Below are 23,358 nucleotides of genomic sequence, written 5' to 3'. Positions count from 1 at the left end.
TATTCTTGGAATAATAATAAATGTTTCTTTCCTGTAAAAATGCATGAGCTTTTCAACCCAAATGATTGTACACCATTCAGTATGCAAAATAAATACCTTTTTTGAAAGCTCCGATATAGGACTATTTTTTTATCGAAGCAGCACATCTCAAGAGTATTACTATAAATTTTTAGCTAAAAATATTAAAAATTAAAAAAGTTATAATTTTTTAAGCAAAAAAACTTTTTGTCGAAAGGCTTATTCGTTCAAAAAATTTGTTAAGCATGATGATACTATAAACGTCAACTTTCAACGATGGGCATATATTCTACAATGCTCAAACTTTATCTCAGAATTTTTGCAACTTAATTTAACAAACAGTTTTTAAATAACAACTGATTAAAAATTCACAGGGTGAAATTGACCCAGTGTGACAACTACGTTCGGAAAAGGAAGTGTGACAACCGAGGGTTAATAATATTTGCTTTGGAAGAAGCCGTCTGTCCTGGTCAAAAATAGAATCACAGTTAACAGTAAATGCAACAAGAATAAATTCTAACAATCATTATCACAATATGCAAAGTACCTGCATAAAATAATTGAACATTAAAACTGCTACTACTCGCGTAGAATGGATTTTAAAGTTTCCAAAGTTTCAAAATTCCGATACGCCACCAGGCCATTCAGATTTGAAAAATTATTAGTCATAGATATGTATTTCACATCTGAATAATTCGAATCAGAATTACTTATGAAGCTTTGGAATTCAATGATACCTCCACCTAAAGAGCGTAAAAGGGCGTGTGGGCCACAGGTGTCCCACTTATATGTGGAAGATTTCGATAAAATATAAGCATCGGCTTGCCCGAGAACGACGTTTAAAGTTTTATAACCAGCTCCCGCTGCCTCTACTAACGTGAAACCCGCACTTAGTAGCTTAGATTTTATATTAGCATCTTCCACTCTGCTAAGAACAATTATCTTCTTATTGTCAGGTTCTTTGACTACGGAAGATTTTCCAATATTATTTCCCACGAATCCCCAGTAACATTTCCCCTTCCACCTGTTAAAAAAAATTAGGAAATGCATTTGAACAGTGACACCTTCGTAAACGTACGTTACATATATTTCCATTTTACTTACAAGGAATCCACGTTTGTATAAAAAGGTTGATTAATTACTCCCAAGACTGGCATGGCTGTGCTCTTCAAGTACGCTCCAATTAAGACAGTGACACACCGCAAACCACTCAAATGTATACCAGTCGCATCGTCCACCTTTTCACCTCCATTTATGTAATCTGCAGTTGAATCTACAAAAGTTCCATGAATTGCTCCTCAGGCATGCTTTATTAAACTACAAAACAAATAGAGGGTTCCACAAGTATTCTACCTCCTTTGAATAACGGCATAAGGTGACATTATTGGAATAATATTTTGCCACAGGAAGAAAAAGTTTAATTAGTTCGTGTAACACTGAGAATAACGATTAGAAAGTCCAAGGATCTTACCGTACAAATTTCCCATAAAGTGTTTTAATATAAATAGTGGCATTAATATTACACGTCACATCTAACGAACGTAAATTAAAGCTACTTGGTTTAAAACACAATCATACTGTTGCATGCCTTACCAATTGGATCTATCCATATACCAAGATCGTCAACATTAATATCGTAATCCAACGGTAATTCTGGAATCATTGGAACGTCTAAGAATTCAATATCTTTATGAACCTCCGTGGCTAACAATTCTGCAGTTTCAATATCGCTGCCCATCACTTTGGCTAGCAATTGAGTTGTTTCCTCGCTAGTAGGGCAAACTCTAACTACTATAGATTCACCCATAGCATTGCTAAACGTGTTAGTTTCTTCCCCCAGCACTACCTTGGCCAATTCTGGAAACTAGTTCTCTATAAATGACATTGTATTCAGCATGGTCCTCGTAATGCTCATCTTGATTTTTAAGTTACTTCTCAAGCTCGTACCATGTCGTCTAAAAAGCTCGAAGCTACCACCATTCCTTAATAGAAGAAAGTATTCTGAACATTTTGATTATCGCAATCTGTTGTCTATGGAACATATTTCTCTTGCAATTTATGTGTGCCAAGCTGTTGGAAGTAGCTTAAAAATTATATAGATCATTACGAGACCCATTCTATATAACTTTGTTCAATTTTATGTAATCACATTGATATCTCCCAGTTAATAGCAAATTTCATCTGCTTACCTCTACTTCTATGTCGTGTCTAATTGTTTCTTGTATAAGAACATCAGCCAGGGTCTTGAAGTCTCGGAAGAAGCGTGGATTCTTTTCTTCCTCGAATTTCTCTTGCACCAGTAATTTGAAAAGGGCATCATTTTGCCTACAAGCTCTCGCAATGTTTGCCGCTTTTTCGGAAACTTTCAAAAGGATTGACAACAACCTACTGCCGTTTTTCATTGCACTACGATATTTCAAATCTTCAGAGGTATAAAACCATAGTAGAAAACGTTTTACGGTGCTCGAAGTAGGGTAAATTATACCGAATTAGATAAAAAAAATCGATTTGGCGGGAATCCGTGTAAAATCTATTATGTAACTATAAAATATTGATTTCGCGCAATCTCTTGAACGGGAAACGCAGCGTTCGATAGGTTCGATGCGAACACATTCGCAAAGTAGAAACATTAGAACATCAAAATCGCTCATGCATTATAATTAGCGATTGACGCAAGCGGCTGGCACCTCAGCACACCTCATTTGCGTCCTATAAAACTTTAATGTTGATGAGAAGAAGATGCAATAAAACATTTCAAATAAAAGTAACTACATTTCGTACGATCATTTCATCCCAATTTTTCTAATCAATTTTGTAAGCAATCTTTTTGGAATAGTGTCTCCGAAAAGTTTGATTAAATTTTGGTGATTCGATGTGTCAAATAAATTTAGTGGAAAATATACGTATGTAATTTTATCAATAATTTAAAAGTGAAAGTGGTTGGGTGGAGGGGGTGAATTTAAATTTAAATTTGTGTCATTTTGTTTAATAATAAGAATCATCAATTTTTTACATCATCCCATAATCTAGAATTAAACCGTAGATTACATATTTAACACACATGTCTTCTATCTATTTACAAGTAGACACATAACCTCTCTTTGTGCCGATAGCACATTTCATTTGCGATATTGTGATAGACTCTGCCGAGTCATTGAGTATTAATTATATTTCAAAAACATTAATCTAGTGTCAGTTCATTAAATTTGATCAGTTCATTAATACATCTGTAATTTAGAAATGAATGATTCGTATTTGGTTAATGCAACAGGAAAAGAATAGTCATTTTTAATTTAGTTTATTATTTATAACAAGTATAAAACCGGGGATACTTAGATCTTGATAATTTTAATTGGTAGTACTTACCAATACAGTTCAACATGACAGCAATATTAGGAGCCGGTATGTCAGGCTTATCAGCTGCATTTTATGCGCTTGAAAATCCAAAACTGTCTTCGATAGTTATGTTGGAGGCTTCGAACCGTGTCGGTGGGTGGGTACGTTCTAAACAAGAGCCTGATGGAACGATCTTTGAACAAGGCCCACGAACTATTAGACCCATAGGGGCAAGTGGGAAGAACACGTTAGAGTTAATGGAAAAGTTAGACTTAACGAGCAAGATCATCCCCATTAAAAGAAGTCATCCTGTAGTTCGATGTCGATTAATTTATGCAGAAAATCAATTACATTTATTACCCAATACTTTGAAGGGTATTGTTAAAAAAAATACTCTATTAAATCGATCTTTGCTGAGCGTGGTGTGGAATGATTTCTGGGCGTCGAAAGTTATTAAAGAAGACGAAAGTATGTACAGTTTTATAGAAAGGAGATTTGGGCAAGATGTTGCTGATAAGATAATTAGCCCGGTGGTTTGCGGAATCTATGCAGGCGACGCACGCGAAATAAGTATAAAGTCTACAATGAAGTTTATGTTCGAAGCTGAGCAAAAGTACGGCTCTGTCATAAAGGGCCTAGTGTACGAGAACATGTTGGACAATGCAAATAAGAAAGCGCAAAAGAAGAAAGCCGAATTAGAGGCTAAAAACAGTATTCAATCGAATGTAGAACCAAATATACATACAAGTTTAGCAGATAGAGCTACAACAGAAATGTGGAGCATTTGGAGTATCGAAGGAGGTCTTGAACAATTGCCTAAAACATTAGCTGATAATATCACTAAACGTGGAGTAAATATAAAAATGGGACATAAATGCGAAGAACTCAGATTCAATAAGGATCATATAGAATTAACTGTGAATGGAGAAACTGATAAATATTCTAACGTTGTATCGAGCTTGCCAGCAAGATGTTTAGCTGACCTGGTGCAGAAGCAGCATCCAGAGTTGTCTAAAGAATTAAGAGGAATACCTACTGTAACAGTGGGTGTGGTTAATCTCCAATTCTCTGAAAATGCCTTACCTATAAATGCATTTGGCGTGCTTGTTCCGCCGAAAGAAGAGATTCCGATTCTTGGCGTGATATTTGATTCTTGCGTGGTTCCTCAAAAGTCCAAAACAACAGTATGTATAGACAGAAATTTTTATTACCCGCTTTCCTCCCGTCGGAGTCTCCACATTTTATACTTCAATTTATTGTTGCCCTTGATATTGAATGTAAAAAAAACTTTATTTTCACATTGACACAAAATGATTCTTAACGCCTAAATAATCTCGTACAAATAGACAACGGACTAGAAGAGCATCTTAATGTTGAACGTTTACAATTTTTTTAAATTCAGGTACTAACAGTAATGATGGGAGGGGTATGGTTCGAGAAATACTTTGGTAAATGTCCGTCGGAGGAACATTTGTTGAATGTGGCAGTCAATCAAGTAAGAGAAATCTTACACATCGAGGAAGATCCCATGGCATTTAATGTTTCCATTCTGAAGGACTGCATTCCGCAGCACATAGTAGGTCACATGCAACGCTTAACCCGCATCCAAAATTATATCTCCACCCACAAAATTCCTCTAGGGTTGTGTGGCTCTTCGTACCAAGGTGTAGGACTCAATGATGTTATTCTGTCAGCAAAAGAAGCTGTTTCTGATATCAATTCGTATGCGTCATAGTTTAATAAAGTTCAAATGCAGCTTGGCCAGGCAAACGTTGCAATGCTTTCCTCTATGATTCGAAAAGGGGAAAATAACACAGTACACACACAAAACGATAATGTAATTGTAGCTACCAAACCAAAATAAATCTTAAAGTATAGATGGCATTTAAAACATGCATTGTTGAAGTTGAATGCTACATTGTAAAAACTTAAACAGTAGTCGGTAGAGTACTATAATAAAAGTAATAATAACTCGGAAGGAAAGTGTACACAAATTTAGAACGTTTAATACGAAAACCGAGCGATAAATAGCGACACAATAAATACATGAACATTTTATATAAATAATTGTAAAGTGTATAATTGTTTTATTAAACATAATTTTATGTCACGAATACTTTGGGACAAGAAAATATACAATAAAAACGTTATTAGTTACATAATAGTAATCATTTGATTTTGCATACATAACTTGGTATTTGCAAATCTTTTGGAAAGTGAAATAATTAAGGGAACTTAAATAGATAGCACTCCCCTATACGTCCCTAATTGCTATAAACAAGCAAGCAAAAAGTATTATAAGGATGCAGCATAAGAGCACATAGCATTCCATACTCGAGAATGAATCATAATTAATTATGCAACTACTACAATACATATATTTATTTTTAATAGTAGTATTGCACAATTCCAACACAACAGTTCGGAACATTAAATAGTTCGCTTATGTTAGAATAAATTCTACTTGAACTCTTTCTTCGCGGCTAACAAATAATATTGGTCCTTTACAAGAAACTTGCAGAAAAGAAAGAAAAGAAACGAGTGAAAAATATTAAGGAAATCAATCAAAACTCCAATAAGAGCAATAAATTCAAGTAGAATAAAAATTGCTTGTCATACATTTCGATACTGACAATGTCAAAACAATTCTACTGATTAACAGTACCTGCATATTTAACTTCGTCGAATGCTTTCCTAGCTTTCTTTAGTTCTTCGTTCATTGTTAGGAGATCCTTTACTCTTGCGTACTTTCTTGGATCTTTCCTAACTGTAAAAGAAAACGTCTGTGAAGTTAAATTTCTGTGACGTAGAATATTGTATGATATTATTTGAAAGTTTGCAAGTAAAATTAATGTGCCAGCCTGTATAAGAAAGAAGTAGAAACACAGAAATGGTTTTTATGTACATTGACATTAACGGTACCTAAAAATACAATATCTTCTACTTGAACACGGCCAGTGCGTCCTATTTCCATAGCTCTGTGCGTCATTTCGGTAATAAACTCGATAACAAGGTCTTCTAATAAATCCACGCTCTCTGTATAAGGATTTTGATCATCCCCAAAACCGTACATCATGCAGCGCAATTCCTTCGAGAATAAACGCTTTCTACCTCCAGGTAACGTCCCACCGATCGGAATTTCGGCTTCTTCATCTTCGAACTAGTAATTAAATTATTATTTGCAATTTCTATCAATAACTTATCTCGTTAAATACATTCGACACACATGTAAATAAATTTCGAACATATTGTAAACAAGCGACAATCGAGGTTAGAATCGATTTCGCGGATTACTATCGAAAGTGACATTATACACTAACATCCATTAAAGTACTTAAATAATATTTAATAGTCACAAAAATACCTGCTCAAAACCCTCCTCTGCGGCCATAATTTAATACGAATTAATGGATTCTGTGGAGTTTTTGAAGAATGCTTAATATAACAAGAGAACACAAGATAGAAATACGTAAGTTGCCAGGTGAAAGGAATTGAAATTAGTGTCGAACTGTTTTGTAAGTTCCCGACGGTTTATCTCGCGCTCCGAGGAAAATAATTTAATATCACAGAAATATATTCATAATAAATGATAAATATCCTCGAATTCAGTGGAATATTCTTAAAATATTAAAGAAGCATGTCGGCAGTAATTCCTGCGACGAAGAGTTGGAAAGAAACCAACCGTTTACACAAAGAGCAGCGAAAGAAATGGCAGGAAGAGAGGTTAGCAAAGAAGTTCAAGAAAGACGAAGCTCGGAAAGAATTAGAGAAAGAAGCGGCGAAAACTGTCGAAGAGCAGCATTTCGAGAAAAGGGATATCTCGACCGTGAGCATTGCAGTTCCTGGCTCGATTTTGGACAATGCACAGTCTCCGGAATTACGAACGTATTTGGCGGGACAGATAGCACGTGCGGCGTGTGTTTACAGAGTTGATGAAATTGTTGTTTTCGACGACAAGGGGGAAGTAACCGAGAGTGAGAAGAAGAAAGTGAGGAGGGACGAAGTATTCGGCGAAAGAAGAATCGGATGCCTCCAATTAGCTAGAATATTGCAGTACCTCGAGTGCCCGCAGTATTTACGGAAACATTTCTTCCCGATTCATAACGACTTACAATATGCGGGAGTGCTGAATCCTTTAGACTCTCCACACCACTTGCGCCAACAAGACGTATCTTTGTTTCGAGAAGGAATAGTTACAACCAAGGCAGTTAAAGCTGGTAGAGGTTCTCATGTTAATGTGGGGTTATTAAACGATGTCCATGTGGACAAAGTATTGACCGCTGGACTGAGGGTTACTGTCAAAATACCAGAGGGTCAACCGAATCCGAAGAAGCTGAAAGGTTACATCGTGCCTCCCGATGTCCCTAGATCGGAAACTGGGGTGTATTGGGGATACACGGTGAGATTGGCTGATAGTCTTACAGAAGCGTTGACGCAATGCCCTTATAAAGATGGTTACGATTTGACAATTGGAACTTCGGATAAAGGAATACCCGTCGATGAAATAAAACCAAGAAGCATGGAATGCCACCATGCTTTAATAATATTTGGTGGATTGTCTGGTCTGGAGGCTGCGGTGGATGTCGATCCTAATTTGGATGTGGACGATCCATCTATCGTGTTTCATAAGTATTTGAATACTTGCCCTCAACAGGGATCGAGAACTATCAGGACCGAAGAAGCGATTTTGATCACTTTAGCAGAATTAAGAACGAAATTGAATCCCAAAATTCCTCCATTGCAGAATCCTCAGTTTAACAGTTTTGTAGAGAGCAACGCTAACGACTGTAAGTAAAGAAATAGACAAACTAAGAAATTCTGCTCATTTATTTCCTTTTTGTTTCTTCAAAGTATGATATACAAAGTTATAAAAAATTCCCCAAAAATAGTAATATATATATACAACATATCAGTTTGATATTTTACGAAAATCATTTCTCCTTCTAATCTCAGCTACGTTGTAATGCGCAGTTTACTGCATCTCTTAAAGTTCTCATGACTTTTCCTTGGTCAGAGGAACCTATGACTGCTGTTCCGGAGACAATCATGTTTGCGCCAGCCTAGAAACATATGCGTTATTTGTAGTATATTCTTTAATAGCCTGTTGTAACAATTAATTAAAACGCATACTTTTGCGCACGCGTCGATAGTAGCTGGTCCAACTCCACCATCCACTTCTATATCCAGCGTAGGGTAATTCTTTCTTAGCCATGCTACTTTCTCCATCATTGGTTCCATGAACTTCTGTCCCCCAAAACCTGGTTCTACAGTCATAATTAACACCATGTCTGCTAAGTCTATATAATCCACAACCACGTCCACTGGTGTTCCAGGCTTAAGTGCTACTCCAATCTTTCGTTAAACACAACTCGAGTTAGATAGTCTTTGGTAGTGGAATCTTAGGGGACTTATATAAATTACATACCTTCATCCCTGCTTCTCTTACTTTTCTGCAAACAAGTGGAACGTCTGTTACTGGCTCAACATGAAATGTATATTGGTCGACGCCAGCATCAGCCATAGGTTCTATCCACTGAAATGAGAAGAAAATACACTTGCTTTCTTGAAGAAATGAAGACATTTTCAATTAAAATTGAAGTAAGGGATATAATAGCGGTAATTAAGTAATTGAATTAGACATACCCGTTTTGGATTAGAAACCATCATGTGCGTTTCCAAGAAGGCATCCTTTACTTTACTTCGCAGGCATTTTACTAATGGGTGGCCAAAAGTGAGGTTAGGTACGAAGTGCCCATCCATAACATCTAAATGCAAATAATCGGCACCGTTGTCAATTAATCGTTGCGATTCTTCTGAAAGCTGCGCCAAATCGGCGTTCAAAATCGACGGCCCAATTTTTGCTGTTAACTTATTTGCCATTTTCGATAGGTAATTTCGAGCACGCAACACGTGTTTCCAGCAGAAGTGATAAGGCGTTATCGAGCGTCCAAACGATCTTGCTTGCAACTTGCAAGGTCAGATGCGCATTAGATCGCTGAATTCGTTAGAAACTGTAGTGGTGAAAATAACGAATTTTAGACACTGCTATATGTTTAAGACTTATTCGTTCGAAAATTAAATGGTGAAAAGATTCGGCGGAGGGATATAATGTATAAACGTTGTACGAAAAGAAATACATTTATTTATACACAAAAATATAGCATTTCATAATAGACACTACATTATAATAGTCTTAGATAAATGTCAGACCAAGATACTGAAAAAAATATGTAACTAATGATAATTAATACTAGTGAATAATAAGCGAAATAATAGTCGAAGCCATAAGAACGACATGTTTCCTTTTCATTTGGTGATTTATGCAACTAGTCTTAACATTAAACGACGCATTTCTCATCGTATCTGCCTACATGGTCGGCTTCCACTGTACACGTATAATAAATAAATAATTAGTTAAAACTATAAAAACCTCGTTCGAGTGGCATTAAGTAATACGTAATAATTAAATATCGAAATAGCCTGATTTCGCTGTTCCAACTACAATCGGTCATAAAATCAAATACAAAATTCTTTGGCACGTTACAATCATTTAGAAAGTTTTTAAGTAAGACTATGGCTGTATCGCGTTAGTAGCTAAATAAAGCGTTACTAATTCTCGAACGGACGGCCGAGCTGACAGTACTAAATATATAAATTCTATTACACAGAATTGTAATAGGGTATAATTCTATGATATAGAATTATTCTATAATATCATAGAATTATACGCAGCGTTTACACTAAAAACAATACCATTTGTCGTTGACGAACACTGAAACATAGCGCAAAAAGATTCTCTCGCACATCGCAGAATAAAAGAGCGATCCATCGAAGTAATTGAGGCTCGTCCGTTAATGATTCTTCAGTTAACCGTTCGATCAACATCCGTTTCGGGCTGTAAAAACAGAATGTTCGTGAGAATTTTCAAGCCAATTCTCATCGTTATTTAGAACGTAGAAGCAGCAATCGGAATTTAATTTTCTCTAGTCGAGGGACCTTCAGCTATGGTCGTTAGAAAATTTCTCCGATTAGAAGTAACAGGGAAAGTTGAAGCAATAATGCAGAAACGTACGCGCAAGGGATAGAGGAACGTGCTGACGGTTTGTTGGCGTTTTCCAGACTTGGCCCGGCAAATGTAGCCGCCCATGTCTTCCCATAAGAGCGCGTCTATCAGCAGATCACCGTTATCTAACACTTTGTGCCGTAGATTCGTTGACAGGCTTATGGGCACGTTGAAGTTGTCCACCCAGGAGATTTCTGGCGTTGGTTTGCCGCTCGCCCTGCACGGGATCACAACGGTGGTTCCAATGTTAGCTACTCGGGTAGGAGAGTAGTCGGTAATAGTTGGATCGCTTTCGGAGCTGCAGTTGCTGTTACCATTCTTATCTGCAATAAACGATTTTCAAGAAGCATCCGTAACGTTTCAGAGAAGGAGGAATCACAACGCCGCGGGTCATGGTGTCGAGGTTCATCGGCTACGACATTCCCAAAATCGCGACGAACAGTCGACCCTTTATTAGAAATGAACCTCGGCGATGAGCACGAGGCGAGCATGTCACGAGGAAGAGAAATTTGTCACGGGAAATTTAATTATGCCAATGCAGATTGGGACGATTGATAATGTCGACGAGTTAATTGTTAATTGTATTCCACTTACTGTTAACCAGCAGCACTGTAGGAGTGGATACCTTCACCTCTTTCGCCGAAACCGACACGCAGTAGATCAATCCAGCATCATCCGGAGTAATGCATTCTATCACGAGCTTAGAATTAATTCTGGCCACTCCTTTCCACTCGTCGGATGGATCGTACCAAGACTGCGTCTTCTCTTGAACGTCTTCAACGAGCTGCGAACAACACCGGTATTAAAAATTAGAATCTTCCACGTTTCCCTCAGCTTTTCGACAGTAGTACAATCCGATTGACGTTGGATCGTGATACCTCACCTCTTCGATGCTACCGCTTCCTTGGGACCAAAGAATCTCCGGTGGCGGGCTACCGCTAGCTTTGCATTCCAATTCTACCCGGCTCCTGTAACATAGAGAAGAATATGGGATTCGATATATTTCTACCGTTTCATGTATTTTCCTTTGTATATTTCTCTTAATATTTCGCTCTGGCATGCGATATTTACCCGACGGTCGCCTCGATGCCGTTCACGGGGTTCTGAGTGATTTGTGTCCACGGTTCCACGGGCTGAAAATTTCAAAGGTACAGTCTGTGTTAAGAATCATTGTTAATGTCGAAGACCGTGGATACAGGTGGGGAGCTAATTTCTGAAAGAGTGTACAAAGGTTAACTCAGAATATCCGAGGGAATGAATATTTCACTAATGATGTATCCACTGACTAATCGTTAGAAACTCTACCTCTTTCGACGAGCTCCATTAAGAATCAATTAAGGTGCGCGCTATGCGGTGGTAAAAGCTTGCACGTTACCTTAGCGTCGGCAGGTCGTCCTCTGTATTCCGTCAACGGTGCCAGGAAATTAGAGCTGTGCTCTACTACTTGTCTGCCTATACTCCTACGTTCAGCAGCTCGCTCGACGGCATATCGTGGCAGGAACGTGAAGGGGTGTCCGGAAACCGTGCACGATATGGTGACGATGCAAACGAGATTTAGGAGCGTCGAGTACGATTGCATCTGCAAGCAGACGTTCGATTGGCAATAAGAGGACGGGCATCAATTTCGGCGACATTATTTAACGTACCGCGATTATGTAATCGGTATTATTAAATAAAGGAACCCGACTCGATGATACTCGGAATGACTGTGAAAGGACGTTGTGCAATGATTAAATCAGAGAACGATGCCGAGGAACAGCAAGCGTGTCACGTTCTTTTCGCAGAAATTGGACCGATTGAATATAACAATGCGGTTTTAACTGCCGGGTTAGGTGCGCAGGATTTATAAAATTGATTCATTCGACCTTCTTCGGGGATACGAATAAACACAATTGGCAACAATGAAATTAAACTCTTGAGAACGCGGCGATAAGTAAATATCTGCAGTTAATAACAAGCAAACTTGCATTCCGTTCCTCATTCGGGCCGCGTCGCCTCCCTTATCGTGCAGCGTAATACGATATAATTTCGCCTCACAATTTCGCCGATAATACGACAATAATATTACGATAATCCGGGGTTGTTATTGCTCCGTCCCGGCTCCGTGATTTAACACACTTTCTTCGGCTTGACCCGCGTCACTGGGCATTCGCTCGGTGCCGCTCGGAATGCCCAAGCTTTCTCAGGAAGGATCTCGCCCCAGCCGTCGTCGAAAATCCACGCGGGGGGATACGGTGATTTCGAAATAGAGGAATGCCGCTGCGTTACACGGACCCGGGGTCCCTAAACGGGAACAAAATTCGGCGTGTCGTAACCGCTCGGGAGGTACCGCATCGCGTTCCACGTTAAGCCGCTGGCAGATGTGCATCGATCACATGGCTTGCCGTTAGAGTGGGCATCGAAATCACCAAATTAGATAGATTTTTTTCACTTGTCGGCCGTAATTTAATCGCCTTCCAAAAGGCCTGTCTGCCCCGATACCTTCTCACCGCATCCTTGCGACGGTGACTCCCGTGTGGACAGTCGGACGCGCGAGGAATCTCGTCTTCGAGTGCCGTACGCTTTCGCTATTATGCTCGGTGCCGCGCGATCACCCGTCCCTCGGTCGTCCGATCTGTACGCTGGTAATGCACGTCGCCGATTAATACCCCATTTCCGCGGAGTTTTCTCGGGCCGCGTCGCATTGGCCAGCACCGCGAGCGAATTTTAACGCCTCCGACACCCGTTTTATCTTCGGCAGCCGGTACCGTCGTCTTCTCCCCTTTTTACTCACGGATTCCGGGAGGAAGGAAGGTCACGCGTGCGGCTTAACGGAGATTAAGTAACTCGGCTGTTAACGAGGCAAGATGTTTGGAAACGAATTCGCCGGAGCGTTAATGAAACACATGTGTTGCAAAAAAATATAGGGGAGAATCGAGCGACGATACCGAGAGAGGACGCGGTTGTGTATGCGTGTGTCATTTTTTTGCTGAAAATACGCATGCAGCGAGCCGGGACGCGGTGTGGAGAGAGTTAAAAGTGGCTTAAATTTCCGAGATATTGGAGAGCTTATCTCCTACTAATGGAGCGGACGGGGCCTCTCGATTTGCTTCGATGGGTGCCCAGCGAAATGCCTTGCCACTTCACCAATTACGGGAAGGATAGTTTTCTTAACGTATCTGTAGCCGGTTGTGCAAGCGGGCGTGATCGCGGTTATTATATAAATGAAAAAGCGACGTGACAGAAACGCCCGGCGTCGGGCAACGTTATCCGAGTCTGTCGTAGCAAGGAATAATGTTTAACGGTTGATGCCTGCCGCGCCAAGACACTTGGCCATTTTTCTCCTCCTTCCTCTTTCTCGTTGTGCAAAAGCATGGGAAAATACCACTCATTGAACCTGCCGCGAACATTTTATTTTTGGACAATCGCGGCTCTCCTTTCGTTCGCGTGTAAAATTATACGATGGCAATATTGCGAGAAAGCTATGATGTTTCCGAGATTCTGGAATTCAGATGTTACATGCTGTATTAGTGTAATTACGAACGGATTAGTCTCGTGTCGGCGTGATCACATGACTGAAAGTAGAACCGTAAGCAAAACATTTGCATCGCGCGTCGAAGCTCGCGTAAATCTTCTAACGGTCCGATATTTTAAAACTTCCAAATCCTCTAATCCCCGCTCCGAATAGAATTAAAGGCGAATGAAACGGTGCGGTGTGTAGCTCGGCATAAAACGGAGTGAAAAGGTTGAGAAAAATATTGCAACTTTCTGGTGAAAATACAATGTGTCCACTAAAAATAGAATGCAGCACTCCGTGAACTATGTTCTTCCGAAGCTCTCGAATAAAATTAAAAAAAGAAAAAAAATGGAATATTTCCTCGCCATTGGCTTTGCAGCATTTTTCTAGCTGCCAGCACTGCTTTCTACGAGATATTTGCTCGCGTCGTTGCCTAGTTTATATCTAACTTTTTAATAAAATCGTATTACACGTGGCGTAGCGCGCTCCGGAATCGCGCGAACGAGCAATTTGTATTATTCTCCGGTAAGAAATTGTGTTCCCCTTACCTTTGCACTGTGGAATCACGACGGATAGTTGTCACACGTAGATAAAGCGCGCAAAAATATTAATCCTGGTACCGCTCTAAGATATAACTTTCGATAAAGATACTCGCGCCGGAGATGCTTTCTAGGAGCGCACATCACGGGAGGAGGTTTCGAACCGAATGATGCAACTTCTTATACAATCTTCGCATCTTCCCTATGATCTTGCGCCCTCTTTCCACAGAGCCCTTTAACGTATCTTAATCTAGAGATGGTATCAGGCAAACCATAAAACGCGATAAGGATATATGCAGTGTCATAAGAAAAACACGAAAGGATCGGAAACACGTTTGGAATTTCACTGCTCCTTTCCTACATTATTGCCGTGGGTAAACTCTCGCCTATCTTTACGGACAAAATTATCGATCATTCCGAACCACGAGAAAGAAGAATCTCCTGCTTTCCTCGGGACGGGACGGGGGCGGGTGAGAGAGGGGCGGGGACGCATATCGAAAAGGAGCACTCGCGAGGAATCTATTGTTAGCAAAGAGAGAAAAAAAAGTCACTATTACCAGCGACCGGCTGTCAAGCCAGAGAATTGGCAGACGTTCGTTTCTGATTATTCGCCCGCCGCTTATGACATCAGATATCGCGAGAGAGAGAGAGAGAGAGAGAGGAAAATTGTTGGACGGCTGGGAAAAGCTTGCGGGGATCGCCTACGCGCCGGTCGTGACTTACCATTTCCGATCAGACTTTCTCTCCGGCGTGGAAACGAAGGCAGGGAGTGTCGCTCACTATTTAATCGTCAGTTTGGCAGCGGCGAATAAAAATACTGACTGAGCGCCGAGGGACAGTTATTGACACGTTTATATATTTCGAATGTAGAGATGGGCGCCCTCGCTCATCCCCGATTGGACGGCATAGCGAGGAGTAGGGCAAATAAAAAACAAGCCAAACAATTGAATTCGTTATACGCGCGGCTGTTTGTGCACACGTAATAGTCGTACCCAATTTACTTCCACCCTCGCCTATGGGCCATCGATTTCCACTTCCAAAGGACTGGCCGCGATCATTACCTTTATTGGAACTAATCGTACCAGGAAGGAGATGCTCGCAATTACCCCCCCGACGAGGATCATCGGCGTGTTCAGATCTGCGGGCGTCCGGGCAGCCGAAACTTCCGTAAGGGCTGCCTCGTTAGGGTTGTTTTCGTGCCGCCTGAGCCCACCGACAGCCAGCGACAAGTAATTGCCCGATAGCCAGTCAATTCGATCAACACCCTAGCAAATTAATTTTCCTCGACTATGAGGGGGAAGTCGATGGCTTATCGTGGCCAGATCTGGCGAGAAAGACGCGAGCTCTTCGATAAGTTGTCCGCGGTGTCATAGAATTCACCTGCTTAAATGGATAAAATATTTAACATCGGGCTAATTAACAACAATGAGCGACGTTTCCTGTAGCATCGTGCGTTCGAAATATTTATTATTCACTTGTATAGTTTGCTCCATCTCTTGCTTCGTTGAAAGCGCTTTTGTTGAGCGTATGTTCCTTTGGTGTGGGACTTTTATTGCGGCAGGTAGTTTGATAATTAACACAATTTTAGCGAAGAATGTTGGGATATGGTTTTCATAATATCGAAATCATCGAGTCTTCGTGGCGTTTTTAGATTAATGCGGAAAAGTTATTGCTGTGATGTACTGGCACCCTGATTCTGATTTTTTTCATAGAAACGATTATTTTTGGAAATAGATAGATCGTAATAGATAAGTATTTTCATTAGTTTTAGTTAATAAACGCTCAATCGTTAGGCAAATCAGTTTCGGTTTATTAAAAATAGATGCTTCGATCTTTAAAACTAGTTAGTTATTTTTGTAAATTTTACGCGAGGGAAATTATTTTGAACAGAAATGAACATTCGGGAAGCGTGAATTCTAATATTTGATTGAAAAGAGTTTCTAGTACTTTACCAGTGGGTAGTACTTTCGAAGAGCATTTCTTTCAAATCTATCGTGTCTCGTTACGCTGAATCGAGTATCAAGTTGTGTTTTCATCCATTATTATTTAGTTTATGCTCGGTCAATTTGATTACCCGCTGTGATAATCTGTAATCACGAATTTATTACAATCAGTCGGTATTTCATCGTTGAGGATGATTGAAGGAAAGTGGGCTGCTCTCAATCTATTTTCTACGCTGTTTAAAAAAAATTGATGCTCATAAAAACTGTAATACATTGCAAATAGGAACTACAATCGGATTTAAAATCTCCAGGTGTAAGGTAAGATATAGGACCCTATGATTCGTGTTGAAAATGTGTAAAAACTTTATTTACATATGAAAAGTACAAGATATAATATTTTTAAATTTTATAACATTAGTATATATTATTTGCCATCCGAAGTTGACATCGCTTCAGTCGTTTCAATAGCGTTTATCAATTTAACCATAGTAACAATATCACCATCCAAATTTTTTAAATTTTTATCAACGTCTTGTATGCCTTTTACCACGTCCTGCAAGGTCTGCAAATGAAAAAGAGTCTATCACAAGATTTTACGTATCCAAAAATTTAGTTGATGGCAAAAATAACTGCTACTAAATGTGTCCTATATATATAGAGAACCTTAGTGCGTAAACATAACCTCTAACCATTCTTGCACTTTGATAAAGTAGCATAGTATTTTGTTCTTGATATTTGAAAGAAGGTTCGTAAAAGGATGAAGTCGACGATGCCGAATGATTAGCCATGGCCAATGATTATTTTCTAATTATTTTTATAATACGAATTTTCCTACTTGTGCTTTTTTTTAGCACGACGCTGTCAACTGTCACTTGCATATTACTCGGTACAGTCTTAAATTCCCTAGTGAACTAGACTGTAAAATATTTAAGAACTCAAGGCCAGAAAGTTCTGTGCAAACCAGCCTTAAAGATATTTATAATCGTGTCATTGTAGTCACAGTAAATAATAAGACAAATTTAATGAGCACAATTATCCTATTATGTAATAGCGAATTCGGTAACTCGCACTGATTCTGCACTGGTGCCAAAAAATGACTTGGATTAGTTGATTCTTATAGAGCTATCTTCGTTTCTATCAGAAACAACCAATCCAAGTCATTTTTTGGCACCAGTGCAGAGTCAGTGCGAGTTGCCGAATTCGCTACAACTATTATTCCGACATTGTGATATGTAAAATATACGTGGCGAATGTTTACCAACAAGCTGCAGCTTTAAGCGTAGTGTCTACAGAGTCGCCAATCTTAATTGTCGTTAATCTATGGAATTGGTTGAGTAGTTTCGAATAGCTTTGTAAGAGCGCGTTAGGCTCAGTAATACGCACATTCTGCGTTGACTTTCTAAGAAGTGATTAGTTCAAATTGTTATTATGTTTGCAATTTTTAAAAATGTTTAATAGGCTTATAAGATAATGTTAGACATGCATAGAGGTTCCATGTTAGATACTTAAGTGGCACCTGCCTAGATGGATATTTATAAACCGCTCTGACGTACATAACATAAAAAATTTAGAATGGAAATGTAAGTTTGAGTTTGTGTATGCTCTTTAATAATCAGCGTTTCTTATTATGAAACAGCTGTAACGCACCCCGAAGTATGAAATAAACCGTCTTAGGTGCATATTTAAATATGCCACAGTGACGAAGGATTTAAAAGTGCGTTGATAGGCGATATCTTCTTTCCTTTTAGATTTTGTTGCCCGTTGCCGCTGTGTATAAAATTCTATCTTCTGTGGAAATGTCCACAGTCGTATTTATAGTTGCAAGCACAATAAAGCATTCCTGACGCAATATGAGTGTCGACGAAAAAATATTAAAGCAGAAGCAATAGTGTAAAATATTTGTGAAACATTTATTATGGAGGCGCAGACAGATATTTCTGTTTTGCGACCACCAGTTAACGTAAGAAATACAGGCAATGTGTTTTATACACCTTTAACTTCATTCGCCGGTATGTAGATATTTATTCAAATAATCACGTCTATGTATTACGCAATCGATACAATTATCACAGTATATTCAATATTATAAATTTGTTAGAATGATTACAGCATTGCCTTCTGTCTAATTGTTGCAGAAATGTGGTATCAAATATTTTTATGGGCTCTATTTTCGTCCATTTTTGTTCACACCATAGCTGGTGCGATTTGTTTTGCCACATTAAGACAGCACAAATATGGAAAGTATGTAAAAGTTTATTCTACTATCATTGTAAAGAAAAAATAAGTTTGGTGCTCTAAAATGATAGAAATATCAATAGCATAGAAGGAAGAATATAATTAAAAAATTTGATGAGATAGGTCAAATATATACGACAAAAGATTAGAATTAGAATTTCCTTTTATGTATATCTTTTTAGAACGTAAAATAATTGAGTAATTTTTCATTTAAAGATTCTTCCCATTGCTGATAATAATAATGGGTGTATTATTACCGCTAACATCAGGAGTACTTAGCTCCGCTGCTGTTGCTTTTGTATATAGAGCATCGCGTTATCCACTGCCACCACTGTATGCATTGTTCTGGGGTATCGGGCAGACTGTCGTAGCAGGATGTGTTGGATTTACAAGAATTTTAGCAACCTTATAATGCAAGAATTTGCAAGTGAACTGTGTACGAGGCATGTTGTTAGCGAAGGATGTGTGTGAGATGTATGGTGAGCATTTTCAAAAATCAAGCGAATACTATTCCACTATATAGTACCCAGTATTACTGGTAGATAATACGGTATAAGAAAATTTGTACATATATGAATGTATAATATTGCACAAATGTAATGAGAATTAGAATTAAAATGACACATATTACGAGATTTTTAAATCGATCAGAAAAATAAAATATTTGTTATTAATGTAGAACAGGGTTGACTAACTAGTGGCTCGCGAGCCATCGGGGGCACCTCCGCTTTGCTGCCACGCTGAACGGCCCCCTCCATACCTCCCAGACTCTGACGATCGCAGTTAAAAAGAGAAGGAAAGGAGGAATCGACTGCGATCGTCAGAGTTTGGTCGGTATGGAGGGGGGCCGTTCAGCGTGGCAGCAAGGCGGAGGTGCCCCTGGTGGCTCGCAAGCCACCAGTTAGTCAACCCTGATGTAGAATATATAGTATTTAAAGTTCGAATGCAGTTTCTTATTCTAAGTTATCGCACATAAAGTAGTAGCAGTTTTTAATGCAGTTTATTGTAAAATATAGTATAAATTTCTTCAGTACATTTTTATACAAAGGAGTAATATTTATCTACAAATACGTTCAATCTTGCGATTTGTCAGTTTTCAATTGCTGTTTAAAGTCATTTGCAAAATTCTTAATTTTTGCCAATCCAGCTTCCAATTCCTTGTTAATCTCGAGTTTTTCAGCTTCATCCGAAGATGTTAAACTCTTCAATACGATATCTGTAACACAAATAATGGTTCGGTACAGCAACAAGTTTACAACGTAAGAAGGCAAACGAACTTTATAGCGAGAGGCTACTATATACTTATATCAGGGTTGACTAACTAGTGGCTCGCGAGCCACCAGGGGCAGCTCCGCCTTGCTGCCACGCTGAACGGCCCCCCTCTATACCGATCAGACTCTGACGACCGCAGTCGATTCCCCCTTCTTTCCTTCTCTATTTGACTGCGATCGTCAGAGTCTGGGATGTATGGAGGGGGCCGTTCAGCGTGGCAGCAAGGCGGAGGTGCCCCCGGTGGCTCGCAAGCCACCAGTCAGTCAACCCTGACTTATGTCATAAACATTGTATTAGTTTATAAAGCATTAAAGTTATTAAGTACTTCATACCATGATATTTGGACAGTACTGCCACTGTAGAAGGTTGTAAATGAGGTTGAAGAAACGAAAGAACTGTAGACACGTGTCTTCCAGACATATATAGGACACTCTGTGTTGCTGCAATAAATAATATACTCGCAACTAGATGCAATGCCAATGCAGGATCTTGTGTCGCATTAAGCTCTTCCAACAAAGCTTCTCTGTGGCCTGAAACGAATGGTTTCTCCTTCTTTTTGTCATATTTTTTTAAGACCAAACAACAAGCTGTCATTGCTGCCTCTGCGCTGGTCAGGAAATCATCTATTGAATTTCCAGTAAGAGATTTATGCGCGTTATTTAATGGCTCTGTAATATCTTCTGGAAAATCGTGTAACATCTTCTGTCTTGTTTCAGTGGTCATATTGGTAGGGACTTGCAGTATGTTTTGCTGCGCAGCTAACTTAAATAACTCTGTTACAAAATCAGTGCAGAGAGATTTTAGTAAGTATTTCGTTAAAACAGGTTGATCCGCTTTGTCCATGTGTTTAATGCCTTTGTCGAATATCTTGATATTTGTTATGAACATATTAAGACGCTCTTCAACTTCGCTTAAATTAGTAGTTTTATTACTCTGCGCTAACTGATTTACAATGGACAACGCGTAACTGTTTATTTCCGGCTGCAAATATAACGCCAATTCCTCTGCCAAACCGTCAACTACTGCCAAATTATCATCCTTAATGATCTCGTCCTTTATATCATCTAAAGACACGAGCTTAAGTTCCATTTTCTCTGACGTGGCTCTTGGATTCTCATCGTCAGAATCGTTATCTCGATTTCTTCCCTGCAGGTACTTCCTTTTAGTAGACTTCGTTTTTGTCTCTCGTCCTTGGGCACCGCCACCCGATTTACCAGTCGCGGCTTTTTTTCGCCGCTCTTCTTTCTTACTACCTTTAATTTCGAGCGTTACATCCGCCGACTTGGATTTAATTCTGCTCTCGCCTATAATTTGAAACCATTGTCCACTAGCCACCGCCTCTCTGGCTTTGGTCTCTGCCATTGCCTCGAACGACTTGGACAAGGATTGCAAAAATCCAACGGACATCACTACAGTGTTCGCGAATACGTGTGTATTGTTGTGCAACTTCTTCTCTACCGCTTTCAGAAGCATTTCCATGTCTTTGTCAGAGAATACGGACGGCAGGAAAGGGCTTATGTCAACGATAGACCTAGTTGCAATAGCCTCCTCGATATTAGCATCTAGCTGATCAGTGATAGTTGTGCCTACGGCCACGGAGTCTAGAAAGACTATATTTTCATTTGGGAAATGACGCTTCACAAAGTTTGGTGGATCTGATATGCCAAGACGAGTGAGCGCATCGTATTCTGATAACATAAAGCACACATAAAAGTCATATATAAGTAATACATTTCCATTTTAAATTTTGTCATCGTTGCGCTCCTGACATTATTTTATAGCCAGATATAATACATACCCAAATAACCATTCTGCTTGTAAAAATTTTCAACCCACTCATTCTGACTTTTAGAATATATAGTAGGTACATAGAGACTATTTGTTCCCTGTTTCCCCGCCACGACACCAGGAACTTCTTTCATTTCTTGCAAACTATCTAGAACCGCTGCAAGTTATAAACGCATATGTATTAAAGTCTAGAACGACAGAAATTTGTAATTAATTTGTATCGTTCACTCACAAAAAAATATTCTTTCTGACACTGCGCATTGCCCTAAAACAGCGGACAATGATGTCGGCTTTGTGATAGCAGACAAGGCTCCCCTTACTTTAGCTCTATTTCTAGCTATGAAGCTTTCCGTATAAAAGATCCTAAAATTTTGCGTGTCTTGTTTACCAAGTATCGTCTTTCCTAACTCCTTTTCGATAAGTGATTGCAAGAACTCAGCTGGCAGATTATAATGTACCATTAACTCTGCGACATTGATGCTACCATGCTGCATTAGTTGGTCATTGATTTCTTCGGCGATTTTATTCATATAAGTTTTGTCGATGAGCTGTCCGAGTATTATTTTAAGCCCTTTGCTATGCTTCTCTATCTCAGCCGCCACCTTAGATACTTGAGACAGATTGACGTTAAGGACCTGCGCCAAATCGACCAAACTGATTCTTCCACCGTGAATGTACAATTCATCTTTGATCTCTTTTCCCAGATGCTGAGGCGTAATGTACTCTTTACCGTCATTGGTAAATATTACATCTAATAGTTTGCTTTCTATTAATTTCGTTATAATTTCCACACAATTTCGTTCCGACAACCTATTTTATTAGAAGCAGAGGTTATAGAAATTATATTACAACAGTTTATTATAGTAAATATGCTAGCAATTATTGCGCAAAAATGCTAAGTCGATTGAAGTATTATGCATATTAGCTAATTTGAATTTCTTTCTTCTCAGAAATATTGCAATTTCATTCTACAGCTGTCTGAAATTCATTCATAATAAATGTCATTGGAGATATAGAATTACCAAGAAATTAGATATGTATCTTTCAGAGAAACAAATCGTACTTTTGTAACGTGGAGCTTAGTTGGGCTTTCTGAAAATCGGCGGCCAATCTTTTAACTTCATCCCAGTCTACAGTGGTCATTTTAAAATTTACACTTTCGCCACCAGATTGTACGGCAGAAACACTTGACCACACTTGACACTGTTCAACACTGTTTGGAATGGTTAAGATGGTTAAGATAAGATAACTTGAATTGCGACTGTGGTCATGCATTTGGAGCTCACCCACCAGAGGGCTATAACAGCAGTCGATTCTCGCAAGTTCTCGATCGCATCCGTTCTTTTCAAACGGCGGCATTCTTCCTCCGCATTTAAAAGTTGTCACATCTGAAATATGTAAAGTTTACATATGCCATAGGCCGGTATTCATAGTCGCTACTTATTCTTAAGCAAATGCTTAAGCATGCGGCATCCTCTATTAACCTAATAGCTAGTAAAGGATGCCGAATACTTAAACATTTGCTTAAGAATAAGTAGCGACTATGAATATCGGCCTATGAATACCGGCCATAGACTTTACATCATATGGCAGTTCGTGTCACAACTTACACGAACTGAAATACCGACTTCGTGAAACATCGGAGACTTTGACGCGCACGCTAAATTT

The 23,358-nt window shown here is 39.2% G+C and overlaps 8 protein-coding genes and 1 long non-coding RNA gene across 14 annotated transcripts; 3 read left to right on the top strand and 6 right to left on the bottom strand.

Moving 5' to 3' along the window:
* Positions 1 to 457: 457 nt before the first annotated feature.
* Ipp (inositol polyphosphate 1-phosphatase) lies at positions 458 to 2,641 on the bottom strand. Its single transcript, XM_076815301.1, has 4 exons — positions 2,208 to 2,641; positions 1,612 to 1,882; positions 1,123 to 1,291; positions 458 to 1,042 (listed from the first exon to the last, which is right to left on the bottom strand). The coding sequence occupies exons 1-4, from the start codon at positions 2,418 to 2,420 to the stop codon at positions 598 to 600; spliced, it is 1,098 nt and encodes a 365-aa protein (XP_076671416.1). The 5' UTR covers positions 2,421 to 2,641; the 3' UTR covers positions 458 to 597.
* Positions 2,642 to 3,097: 456 nt separating this feature from the next.
* On the top strand, positions 3,098 to 5,231 carry Ppox (protoporphyrinogen oxidase). The gene is made up of 2 exons (XM_076815295.1): positions 3,098 to 4,538; positions 4,757 to 5,231. The coding sequence occupies exons 1-2, from the start codon at positions 3,399 to 3,401 to the stop codon at positions 5,087 to 5,089; spliced, it is 1,473 nt and encodes a 490-aa protein (XP_076671410.1). The 5' UTR covers positions 3,098 to 3,398; the 3' UTR covers positions 5,090 to 5,231.
* Positions 4,544 to 6,859, bottom strand: Taf13 (TATA-box binding protein associated factor 13). 2 transcript variants are annotated; one of them, XM_076815309.1, is made up of 4 exons: positions 6,719 to 6,859; positions 6,277 to 6,514; positions 6,020 to 6,121; positions 4,544 to 5,041 (listed from the first exon to the last, which is right to left on the bottom strand). In XM_076815309.1, the coding sequence occupies exons 1-4, from the start codon at positions 6,743 to 6,745 to the stop codon at positions 5,037 to 5,039; spliced, it is 372 nt and encodes a 123-aa protein (XP_076671424.1). In that variant the 5' UTR covers positions 6,746 to 6,859; the 3' UTR covers positions 4,544 to 5,036. The 2 variants fall into 2 exon arrangements, with proteins under 2 accessions (XP_076671424.1, XP_076671423.1); XM_076815308.1 differs by lacking the exon at positions 4,544 to 5,041 and having other exon boundaries at positions 5,341 to 6,121.
* A 132-nt stretch (positions 6,860 to 6,991) lies between these two features.
* LOC143370326 (28S rRNA (uridine-N(3))-methyltransferase) lies at positions 6,992 to 9,133 on the top strand. Its single transcript, XM_076815300.1, has one exon. It carries the CDS (start codon positions 6,992 to 6,994, stop codon positions 8,147 to 8,149), a length of 1,158 nt encoding a protein of 385 aa, XP_076671415.1. The 3' UTR covers positions 8,150 to 9,133.
* On the bottom strand, positions 8,164 to 9,372 carry Rpe (ribulose-phosphate 3-epimerase). Its single transcript, XM_076815306.1, has 4 exons — positions 8,998 to 9,372; positions 8,780 to 8,887; positions 8,485 to 8,706; positions 8,164 to 8,414 (listed from the first exon to the last, which is right to left on the bottom strand). Exons 1-4 carry the CDS (start codon positions 9,232 to 9,234, stop codon positions 8,304 to 8,306), a joined length of 678 nt encoding a protein of 225 aa, XP_076671421.1. The 5' UTR covers positions 9,235 to 9,372; the 3' UTR covers positions 8,164 to 8,303.
* A 101-nt stretch (positions 9,373 to 9,473) lies between these two features.
* Positions 9,474 to 15,314, bottom strand: Impl2 (Ecdysone-inducible gene L2). Of its 4 annotated transcripts, none has more exons than XM_076815302.1 (7): positions 15,176 to 15,314; positions 11,793 to 11,996; positions 11,489 to 11,550; positions 11,301 to 11,385; positions 11,012 to 11,201; positions 10,427 to 10,740; positions 9,474 to 10,249 (listed from the first exon to the last, which is right to left on the bottom strand). In XM_076815302.1, exons 1-7 carry the CDS (start codon positions 15,176 to 15,178, stop codon positions 10,217 to 10,219), a joined length of 891 nt encoding a protein of 296 aa, XP_076671417.1. In that variant the 5' UTR covers positions 15,179 to 15,314; the 3' UTR covers positions 9,474 to 10,216. The 4 variants fall into 4 exon arrangements, with proteins under 4 accessions (XP_076671417.1, XP_076671419.1, XP_076671420.1 ...); XM_076815304.1 differs by lacking the exon at positions 15,176 to 15,314 and adding an exon at positions 14,462 to 14,648; XM_076815305.1 differs by lacking the exon at positions 15,176 to 15,314 and adding an exon at positions 12,899 to 13,704.
* Positions 15,315 to 16,734: 1,420 nt separating this feature from the next.
* Positions 16,735 to 17,437, bottom strand: LOC143369608 (uncharacterized). The gene is made up of 2 exons (XR_013085452.1): positions 17,085 to 17,437; positions 16,735 to 16,957 (listed from the first exon to the last, which is right to left on the bottom strand). It is a non-coding gene; the product is annotated as an uncharacterized LOC143369608 (long non-coding RNA).
* A 273-nt stretch (positions 17,438 to 17,710) lies between these two features.
* Positions 17,711 to 19,258, top strand: LOC143370471 (transmembrane protein 170A). 2 transcript variants are annotated; one of them, XM_076815626.1, is made up of 4 exons: positions 17,711 to 17,975; positions 18,144 to 18,404; positions 18,531 to 18,636; positions 18,847 to 19,258. In XM_076815626.1, exons 2-4 carry the CDS (start codon positions 18,311 to 18,313, stop codon positions 19,040 to 19,042), a joined length of 396 nt encoding a protein of 131 aa, XP_076671741.1. In that variant the 5' UTR covers positions 17,711 to 17,975; positions 18,144 to 18,310; the 3' UTR covers positions 19,043 to 19,258. The 2 variants fall into 2 exon arrangements, with proteins under 2 accessions (XP_076671741.1, XP_076671742.1); XM_076815627.1 differs by having other exon boundaries at positions 17,711 to 18,069.
* A 357-nt stretch (positions 19,259 to 19,615) lies between these two features.
* Positions 19,616 to 22,903, bottom strand: Ufl1 (UFM1 specific ligase 1). Its single transcript, XM_076813992.1, has 5 exons — positions 22,754 to 22,903; positions 21,923 to 22,500; positions 21,701 to 21,847; positions 20,235 to 21,590; positions 19,616 to 19,846 (listed from the first exon to the last, which is right to left on the bottom strand). The coding sequence occupies exons 1-5, from the start codon at positions 22,831 to 22,833 to the stop codon at positions 19,704 to 19,706; spliced, it is 2,304 nt and encodes a 767-aa protein (XP_076670107.1). The 5' UTR covers positions 22,834 to 22,903; the 3' UTR covers positions 19,616 to 19,703.
* Positions 22,904 to 23,358: the final 455 nt, after the last annotated feature.

The sequence above is a fragment of the Andrena cerasifolii genome, chromosome 6, assembly GCF_050908995.1.
Source record: "Andrena cerasifolii isolate SP2316 chromosome 6, iyAndCera1_principal, whole genome shotgun sequence".
Lineage (NCBI taxonomy): Eukaryota > Metazoa > Arthropoda > Insecta > Hymenoptera > Andrenidae > Andrena > Andrena cerasifolii.
Note: the sequence above shows the minus strand (reverse complement) of the source record. Positions and strands in the feature narration are given on the sequence as shown.

Bases quoted from the DNA above. Each gene is read 5' to 3' on its own strand.
- Rpe (XM_076815306.1), bottom strand. From the start codon at position 9,234: ATGGCAAATAAGTTAACAGCAAAAATTGGGCCGTCGATTTTGAACGCC. The intron at 8,888-8,997 runs GTATGTCTAATT...TTCTCATTTCAG, and splicing joins TGGTTTCTAATCCAAAACGG to TGGATAGAACCTATGGCTGA. The intron at 8,707-8,779 runs GTATGTAATTTA...GTTTAACGAAAG, and splicing joins TAAGAGAAGCAGGGATGAAG to ATTGGAGTAGCACTTAAGCC.
- LOC143370326 (XM_076815300.1), top strand. From the start codon at position 6,992: ATGTCGGCAGTAATTCCTGCGACGAAGAGTTGGAAAGAAACCAACCGT.
- Taf13 (XM_076815308.1), bottom strand. From the start codon at position 6,745: ATGGCCGCAGAGGAGGGTTTTGAGCAG. The intron at 6,515-6,718 runs GTATTTTTGTGA...TTTAATTACTAG, and splicing joins CAGAGGAGGGTTTTGAGCAG to TTCGAAGATGAAGAAGCCGA. The intron at 6,122-6,276 runs GTACCGTTAATG...TTTCTTTTACAG, and splicing joins AGAAGATATTGTATTTTTAG to TTAGGAAAGATCCAAGAAAG.
- LOC143370471 (XM_076815626.1), top strand. From the start codon at position 18,311: ATGGAGGCGCAGACAGATATTTCTGTTTTGCGACCACCAGTTAACGTA. The intron at 18,405-18,530 runs GTATGTAGATAT...TAATTGTTGCAG, and splicing joins ACCTTTAACTTCATTCGCCG to AAATGTGGTATCAAATATTT. The intron at 18,637-18,846 runs GTATGTAAAAGT...TTTCATTTAAAG, and splicing joins AGACAGCACAAATATGGAAA to ATTCTTCCCATTGCTGATAA.
- Ufl1 (XM_076813992.1), bottom strand. From the start codon at position 22,833: ATGACCACTGTAGACTGGGATGAAGTTAAAAGATTGGCCGCCGATTTT. The intron at 22,501-22,753 runs GTACGATTTGTT...CTAATAAAATAG, and splicing joins CTAAGCTCCACGTTACAAAA to GTTGTCGGAACGAAATTGTG. The intron at 21,591-21,700 runs GTATGTATTATA...TTATGTTATCAG, and splicing joins CAAGCAGAATGGTTATTTGG to AATACGATGCGCTCACTCGT.
- Ppox (XM_076815295.1), top strand. From the start codon at position 3,399: ATGACAGCAATATTAGGAGCCGGTATGTCAGGCTTATCAGCTGCATTT. The intron at 4,539-4,756 runs GTATGTATAGAC...TTTTAAATTCAG, and splicing joins CTCAAAAGTCCAAAACAACA to GTACTAACAGTAATGATGGG.
- Impl2 (XM_076815302.1), bottom strand. The intron at 11,551-11,792 runs GTAACGTGCAAG...TGAAATTTTCAG, and splicing joins GACGACCTGCCGACGCTAAG to CCCGTGGAACCGTGGACACA. The intron at 10,741-11,011 runs GTAAGTGGAATA...CGTTTATTGCAG, and splicing joins TACAGTGCTGCTGGTTAACA to ATAAGAATGGTAACAGCAAC.
- Ipp (XM_076815301.1), bottom strand. From the start codon at position 2,420: ATGAAAAACGGCAGTAGGTTGTTGTCAATCCTTTTGAAAGTTTCCGAA. The intron at 1,883-2,207 runs GTAAGCAGATGA...ATAGAGAACTAG, and splicing joins GACACGACATAGAAGTAGAG to TTTCCAGAATTGGCCAAGGT. The intron at 1,043-1,122 runs GTAAGTAAAATG...TTTTTTTAACAG, and splicing joins TATACAAACGTGGATTCCTT to GTGGAAGGGGAAATGTTACT.